The following is an 8,760-nucleotide window of genomic DNA, read 5'->3' as shown; positions in this document are numbered from 1 at the left end:
TTAATAATGACTTAAGTTTATTAGCACATTCAGCGCTGTGAACTAACAACTTCCTGAAACAATGAACTGAATGAATGTTTGCAGAAATGGAATAATTTTTGTTTACCAATGTAATTAATTTTCTGCTCTCCGACTTGCGTATGAAAATATTTTAATTATCCGCCATTTGTTACATCGATCCTTTGAAACTGTACGGCAAATCAAGGCAATTATGCAGTGCCATGTCTACTTTTCTAGTTATCAAGCACTCCCAAATACATTATCGTTAATGAACTTTTAATTAGCAGCTGGCTTTTATTGTCGGTTTCGGAAGCTTTTAAACGGACAGGTACACAAACAGCAAGGTCAGAAACGAGAAAGTTTACAATCAGCTTTCCCTGACTATAATGAACGTGCAATTAGAGCACAATGGGGCATGCTGTTATAGAAAAACAATCAACAACGGGGTGGTGTGAAACGGCCAGATGTGAAGCGGAGTTACTGTTGGCACCTGGAAGTCACTTATTTCCTAAAACATCGTGTCTTGTAGCATTTTATTTGTCTTATACCACAATTATCCTTTAGGCGGATGTGCTTTATTCCATTTCTGGGTTGTTGTTGAGGAGATACTCAGCCTGAAACATAACAGATAATGAGAAAACAATGTTTTCACACAAAATACACACTGCTGTATATTCATTCGCACTATATACACAGTATATAGGAACACTGAAACATGTCAAGGAAGAGTGAGAAAACCTACCAGGAAGTCTATTGCATCATTTGGTCGGATTCTGCACAACTCAATCAGGCCTTGAGACAGAACGGGCATCACAGTGTACATCAGATACTGCCTGGCAGATTCTTCTTCTCTCATCAACAGCTCCTCTTCCTGCTGCTTCACGTCTTGGAGGCGTCGGTTCTGACACACACACACACACACGCACACACACACACACACACACACACACACAGAGGCAAGCATGCAACAATGCGGCAAAATGAAACAACGATACTAGAAAATCTCACGTAACAATTTGGATATATTTATCTAATGTAGGAAAATAAAACTTTCGGTAATTAACCTGAATAAACATTTTTAAACCAGCTGAAGTTGCTGATGTTAGAAGTGGGTGTGGCCTAATAGTCTTTCGATAATAAGCCTTTTTACAAAATTTAGCTGCAATAAATAGAAATGAACATCATACTCTGAAATATACAAGGAATGTATAGGAACCTTGGGAATCAAATCGGAAGTGTGGGGGTGTGTGCCATACAGGACTGAGTTAACATGGAGGAGGATTTTATTCATAAAAGATAAACAGACAAAGCAAGCAAAGACAATTCGAAAAGGGTTAACACAAGGCAAGGTAAAGGGCCAACACGCGGTAATAGGATTCAGAACCGAACAAAGCTCACGCAAGAACTCACACAAAGGCTTGGAATTGCAAGACTTCGCATTGTGTATTTGCATATGCTAGTCTAATATACTCTAAAAGTAAGACGTAACCAGGAAGTGTCAAACTAGAGCTATGATAATACTCTGGTGAGGGTGATTTCTGTTGTGAGGAGGAGTAATGTTCCAGGGTGGTGTGACAGAGCCAGAGATACACTATATGGCCAAAGGTCTGTGGAAACCTGACCATCACCCCAAATGTGGTTCTTCCATAAACTGTTACCACAAAGTTTGAAGCACACAATTGTACTGAATGTCTTTGTATGCTGTAGCGTTATATTTTCCCTTCACTGGAACTAAGAGGCCCAAACCTGATCCAGCAAATCCTGAAAATGCCTCTGTGCACAAAGTGAGCTCCAGAAAGACATGGTGTGTTAAGGTTGGAGTAGAAGAACTCGAGTGTCCTGCACAGAGCCCTGACCTCAACCCCACTGAACACCTTTGGGATGAACTGGAACACCGACTGCACCCCAGACTTCCTCACCAACATCACTGACTGACCTCACTAATGCTCTTGTAGCCACACTCCAAAATCTAGTGGAAAGCCTTCCCAGAATAACAGCAAAGAGGGACTAAATCTGGAATGGGATGTTCAGCAAGCACACCTGTATATGATGGTCATGTGTAAACAAACTTTTGGCCACATTGTGTGTACTGGGTCTTTCTAAAAATCTGGGTATCAATCATCACTTCATGCCAAGAACTCTGGCTGTTCTTTAGTGAATGAATCCAGGCCCCAGTGTAGTGTGTGTTTGTACCCATTCCTCCCAGCACTGTGCTCTCTGCTCCTCCTCTTCCTCCTCTCTGCGCTTGGCTTCGGCCCGGCGCGCCTCCTCTTCCTCCCTCAGCCTGATCTCCGCCTGCCTCCGCTCCTCCTCTAAATGCTTTGCAGTGGGGCCGTAGTTCCTGACCTTCCCCACAATCTCACTGACCTTCTCCATCACCAGAACATTCTCTGGGTCATCAGTGTTGATCTCTAGAAAGTAGGAGCTTTTTTTTTATTTTTGGAGCCCTCTGTTGCCCATAGCATGAACTGCAACGGCAGTGAAAACAATAACAAGCATGTTTGTTTGGACAACTTGATACAGATTAATAATTAATGACCAATTTATACATTTAATATGTATACAGTTTAATATGTATATGGTATGGCTAGTGAACATGCTGAATGGCTGTCAAATTTAAGCTCTGGTGATACCTGAAAGAAAACTGTGCTACCTATATGCTCAGGGTGAATCAGCAGCTCTTCAAAGTAGTTTAGCACAATTTCGTCCTCTGAATTGTTTTTTCTGAACGTGGCCAGACGTGGGAGAAAGTTATCGAAGGAGTGTGACGTTCCCTGCACCACGCTCTCAGGCAGGTTCAGCACACGTTCCTTCAGGAACTCGTCAGTGGCATCCAGAGAGAACACAAACTCTACACACACACGCACACAGAAGTAAAGGAGAAGTCAAGAGTGTTAGCATAACCAGCACTGGATAACTCTCTGCATTTACATTCCCATAAATCTACACACCTGGGATGATTTTGACATTGGACCTCGCGTCTGTAGCTTTGTCATCCTCGGCTGCGCAATATAACACACAATGTTAAAACCAAATGAAATCAATGGTTAAAATGAAACGAGGTTATTATTCGTCCTACCATAAAATAGCTCTTTAGCTTGCTCGTATGTCTTCGGAAAGCCGTCCAGGACGAATCCTTGATTTCTACATGGTTTAGTCTTCAGCTTGTCCTTCATGATTTGGATAACATACTGCCCATCCAACCGGCCTGAATAAAAACGTGATATACTTCCATTAAAGTTTTCATGCCAACAGGAATTACATTAGGCATTGGTTTGAAATATACATTCATTACCTCCGTTTTCTTCGATGTTCTTCTTCAGTGTCTCCAAAAGCTCCTGTGCTTCATGTGATTCATCGTCCTCGTTGCTTTCTTCTATGCGGACACGCGACTCCTGATTGCAACCATCAGGGAAACATTTATTTTTGAAAATCCTGGCACTCACCTAGCAAAACCTGTTAGCGGTTAAAGTATATAGTAAGGTTTCTTTATTTATAAAATGCACTAGTGGGACAGGTACCAGGTTCGCGAGAGTCTCAGTGATGGTCTCTTTGAGTTTTACATGGTGCAGTTTGTAGTGCTTGCAGATCTTTTCAGCTATGGTGCTTTTCCCGACAGCAGGAGGTCCCAAGACACAGATGCGAACAGGCTGAAAAAAAAAAAATCAATCTGTCAGTACTACTGCAACCAGGGTTTGATGTAAATATGGACACATTTAATAATCCTAACAGTCGCACTTTGTCACTTACCAGCAGGCCTCGGGTGAGCTTGTACTCCTCCACGACTTGGTCGATGTTATCAACAATGCCTCTCTTTGAAACCCAGTTGATACTGAAATTGTCTGTGAAAAAAATGGCTTCCATTCGAAGGTTGATGAACAAACGATCAATTTCTGCTTGCTGAGAAACAACAGCAACAAAAAAATGTGTTAGCCATTATCAATGGGCCGGTAAAATTCTAGTTACAGCAACTTCTTGCACTGAACGGCTTATTATTGTAATTAAAGAAACTTTTGGTAATTTTTAGTGCTCTCTGCTGCCTATGAGGCAAACTGCAATTAAAACAATTGCAACTGACAAGCATTTCCATTTTCCCCTGACCACACCGAGTTCAGCCTTGTGATTTGCCTTATAAGGAAAAGAGGCGGAGCTTAGCAGCTATGTTCTGTCTATGGGCGGAGCTAATTTCCAGACCAGAACATTTTAAAAAAGAGCCCAAATTGAAGAAACTACTGAAATCCATTTCATAGCAATATTGCAATTTATGGATTTTCAAAACACTGCATTTTTAATATAATTTGCTAAACTTACTGTCAATTCTTCTATGAAAAATGCGTCCTCTTCTGGAATGTTTTGGGTTTTTCCTGACCCGAGCACCAACGCTATCGCCTAGAACAAAAGAGAAAGGATTGAGCAGCAGAACAGTATGGAAGAATATAAAATAAAATGACTCCCATTAGGGAAACTCACGCTGATAATGTCAGCAATGGTATTCTGTGATTCATCCACTGCAAGAAAGTACTGCGGCTTCGGCTTACGGTCGATTACATTCTGTACAATCCTTTGGAAAAAAAAAAAACAACAGAACGAATGTTCAGTGATCATCAATCTTTCAGGAAACAATACAATACATCACTATATTATCAACTTCCCGATAGCGATATGTGTTACGACTCACTTCAGTGATTCAATTCTTTTGAACTACATGTTTAAGTGAATTGAATTTAATGGGCTGTGATTCATTCAGGATTTGAACTGGATTCATCTAGAAAAATTGCTCAGATGACAGCATAGATCTGTATAGATCGTGGGGTCAGACCTGATAAAACTGCCACTTTTGATTCATTTGTGCTTAAGAATCAGTTCAGTCAATTCACTTAAAAGAGTCATTAAGTCAGTAAGAACAATTTGTCCATCACTACTGACCCTGCCAGATCACTGATGTGAATAGCAGGAATGATATTGGAGCCGTCTCCGAAGATCGGCACTTCGCGTTCCTCTCCCAGCCACGATGTCTAAAACAGAGAAGTGTCAGTCATACACTCAGTCATACACTGATGGATGCTGATTAATTGTGAAGCAATTACTAAAAAAAAACATGAGAGAAAATGTACTTAATACATAAAGTGATTAATTACAGCAGGAACACGGATACAGTCTCGATTTACCTTGAAAAAGAAATGAAACGCTTGCTCTCCCTTTCCATATTGCAGTCCAGATGCAACCACATAAGTAGAGAACTGTGACGGATTCTGAAATTTATGATACGATACTGTAAAGATCGAACAATAAGGAAACTGCAAGCAGTGAAAAAAATCTTGTCATTGTATACATATGATCTAAGACTTTTCAACAAAAAAACAAACTCATTCTGCAAGCCATCGCCCAAAAAACCTCAGAAAGCACTCACAGATTTTCCCAGTTTAACCACAAGCTTCTCCACAGAGATATGATCCTTAAAGTTGGGATGCGGTTTCCGTCTCCTGTAGTCCTCTTCCGTAAAAGAAATCTCTGGATCGTTCTATTATTCAAATTCAGTTAAAAGAAAAAACACAATGTACTCTGAAGAAGTATGGATAAGTTCACGCTATATGATCAGTTCCACACTTACTGGATCAAGGGTCTTAGTCAGAGCCCACGTCATGACCGAGGAGATTAAGATGAACATCTTGGGTCCAGGAAATGCATCGATTTCTTTGTGAAGAGCTTTAAAAAAGACAAATCTCTTAATAAAGGGTTAAAAAATAGTTAATACACATCAAATATTTTATTGAAAATACCTGAGACCGCCCAAGAGGCTTCGTCTATCTGATCAGCATGCTCGCTGTTAATGTTATAAACGACGACATCCGACTCCATCAGGTGATGGAAAAGCTCTTCACGTGTTAAGTTCTACAGAAATGGGTAAAATAAATAATAAATAATAAATAAATGAACATCCACCACGCTAATTAGAGCAAGGATTGCTCAGATATTACACTCACAGTATATTCTTCGACTGCAAAACTGGACTTTTCCTCGGTTTTCCCAGAAACGGTTCCAACAATCCGGAAAGTGCCTTTCTGGGATGATTCGTTTTCCTCTTCATCCTCGACTTGTTCAGCAACACGGGACGCTCCAGCAGCACACGAGGACAAAAACTGGGTACATTAGAAAGACATGTCAAAAGTAAAGAAAAGTACAACTAAATATATTGAAATACATGATCGAGTTAGTGAAATAGTGTTCATAATCAACACTGATCAACACTAATAATATTCATAATCAACACTAATAATATTCATAATCAACACTGATTAACACTAAGAGTGTTCATAATCAACACTACACACAGCATTCTGTAAAGGAGAGTTACTGATATCACCCTGAAGGTGATTTTTTTTCCAATAATCGCGCATCCTGAAGCGCTTCCACCACTACAATTTGCGAACTCTTACAATTTTTCAGTTAAAGAACAACACATCGTACTTTTTTACCCATTATAGTTACATTTAACGTACTGGAAATGTCCGCAAAACAAACAGTCGTTCCTTCAGTAATTCCCAGTTTCATTTTTTTTCTCTCTCTTGAAATTATTAAGGAAAAAAAAGAAAAGAAACTAAGAAACTGCGTCCTGAAGATGTCGGAAAACTTAAAGTAATAGCTTTACTACAGCTCTGACTGTTCCGCTAAGCGCTGACACTGGAGACTCCTTCCATAAATGTTAAATAAACAACTTCACCGTATCATCGATTACACGCAGATCGCATGGTCGGAACTTACTAACAGATAAATAAGATGTTTTATTATTATTATAATTATTATTAATGTTGTTGTTAAAATGAACTGAAAATGTTTATTTAACACAACTGTAGATTCATGTTTAAGTTAAAAGAAGTAACAGGAATTCATCTTTTGGGATTTTGATGTTTATTTTTAATACTCATCCAAATTCATCATCAATGTAAACAGCTGTTTTTTAGTTTGTTCATCATGTCATTATCATTATAACAGACACAAATAATCATTTGTGAAACTAGCTACTTAGCTAACATTACACACTAAGCTAACTATGACTAATTCACTTCGATAAAATGAAGTATAATTTACAATAAGATTTATAACACGAAGGAAAACTGACCTCTGCGATATATTTTGAGGTATATTTGTCCACATTATTGATAAAAACGCGTTTAGAGAGGTGGGAGAGTTCCTCAGTTTCTGCAGCCATATTGTTTTTTTTTTAGGTTGTGTTGCTTCGCAACTAGAGCTGGGAGCCGATTCTTTGAAGAGTCGATTCTGTGATTCGAGGCATTATGTGGACAGAGTCGACTCCAAAGCTTTGAATTCGATTCCTCAGAGAGAAATAGATTCGGTTCACGTTTCTCGCGCTGAGAGGTTTGTGATAAATGTGTGTGGTTCTTACACACCACAGAAAGAGACGAGGGAATAAAACCCCAAATGTCATTTAATATAAGACAAAAAAAAAAAAAAAAACATTGTAAAATGACATGACTGTCCACTTTATTAGGAACACCTGTACACCTGCACATTCATACAGTTCATATCAGCCTAAACAGCCAATCACGTAGCAGCAGCACAATGCATAAAATCATGCAGATACAGGTCAAGAGGTCAAGAGCTTCAGTTAATGTTCACATCAAAAATCAGAATGAAGAAAAAGTCTGATCTCTGTGACTTTGAACGTGGCGTGGATGTTGGTACCAGATGGGCTGGTTTGAGTTTTTCAGAAACTGCTGATCTGGGAATTTCACACAGAACAGTCTCTAGTCTTTACACAGAATGGTGCGAAAAACAGGTGAGGTGCAAACGCCTCGTAGATAAGAGAGGTCAGAGGAAAATTGGTTTGAGCCAGATTGGTTTGAGCTGCTAGGAAGGATATAGTAACTCATATAATCACTCTTTACAACCGTGGTGAGCAGAAAAGCATCTCAGCATGCACAAATCATCAAACTTTGAGGTGGATGAGCTACAACAGCAGATCACATCAGGTTCTACTCCTGTCAGCCAAGAACAGGAATCTGAAGCTGTCATGGGCACAGACTCACCCAAACTGGACAGCTGAAGATTAGAACAAAAAAAAAAAAAAGATCACCTGGTCTTTTTACAGTCTTCAGCTGTCCAGTTTGGGTGAATCTGTGCATGAATGAGCAGGTGTACAGGTGTTCCTAATAAAACGACCAGTGTGTGTGTATACTGCATATAGTATCCTTGACAATCTGTAGAAGTTGTTTCCCTTCATTCATTCATCACTGAACTAATATTAGCAATCATAATACTCTTTTATTTACTTAATTTATATTACTTATTTTCCTGTCTCCCTTTACTTTTGTATAAATCATACTGTTTGGTAGCATTGCCGCCTCACAGCTAGCTCATCCTGTGGAGTATCAGTTTTGTTTTCCCATGTCCATGTGGGTTTCCTCTGGGTTCTCTGGTTTCTTCCCACCTCCCAAAAACATGCTTGTACGTGAACTGGACCTCTATATTTACCGCTGAGTATATAAGTGTGTGAAAGTGTACTGTGCTGGACTGGTGTTCCCTTCAGTGTGTATTAATGCTTCCCATCCGGTGTTCCCGGGATAGGCTCTGGACTCACCGTAATCCTGACCAGGATAAAGTGCTTACTCAAGCCCCAGGTCTCAGGTCTCCGGCGCCACAGCTTCAGTCAACTCCTTCATTCGCAGCTGGAAAATGTTCTTGATTTATGGGTTAGAAAGGTATTAAAATGACTTTAATAAATGAAAAGATAGCAAAACA

General features: G+C 39.6%; 1 protein-coding gene across 2 annotated transcripts; it reads right to left on the bottom strand.

The window, feature by feature from the left end:
* On the bottom strand, positions 1–7,256 carry ak7b (adenylate kinase 7b). 2 transcript variants are annotated; one of them, XM_026926082.3, is made up of 18 exons: positions 7,121–7,256; positions 5,985–6,140; positions 5,781–5,892; positions 5,612–5,706; positions 5,411–5,521; positions 5,169–5,252; positions 4,927–5,015; positions 4,471–4,561; positions 4,312–4,389; positions 3,751–3,900; positions 3,522–3,650; positions 3,296–3,395; positions 3,080–3,208; positions 2,952–3,002; positions 2,654–2,851; positions 2,194–2,411; positions 743–901; positions 1–614 (listed from the first exon to the last, which is right to left on the bottom strand). In XM_026926082.3, exons 1-18 carry the CDS (start codon positions 7,208–7,210, stop codon positions 576–578), a joined length of 2,079 nt encoding a protein of 692 aa, XP_026781883.3. In that variant the 5' UTR covers positions 7,211–7,256; the 3' UTR covers positions 1–575. The 2 variants fall into 2 exon arrangements, with proteins under 2 accessions (XP_026781883.3, XP_034163732.2); XM_034307841.2 differs by lacking the exons at positions 1–614; positions 743–901 and having other exon boundaries at positions 2,341–2,468.
* Positions 7,257–8,760: the final 1,504 nt, after the last annotated feature.

The sequence above is a fragment of the Pangasianodon hypophthalmus genome, chromosome 10 (genome assembly GCF_027358585.1).
Source record: "Pangasianodon hypophthalmus isolate fPanHyp1 chromosome 10, fPanHyp1.pri, whole genome shotgun sequence".
NCBI classification, from domain to species: Eukaryota; Metazoa; Chordata; class Actinopteri; order Siluriformes; family Pangasiidae; genus Pangasianodon; species Pangasianodon hypophthalmus.
The sequence above is the reverse complement of the archived record's forward strand: the minus strand, read 5'-3'. Positions and strand labels throughout refer to the sequence as shown.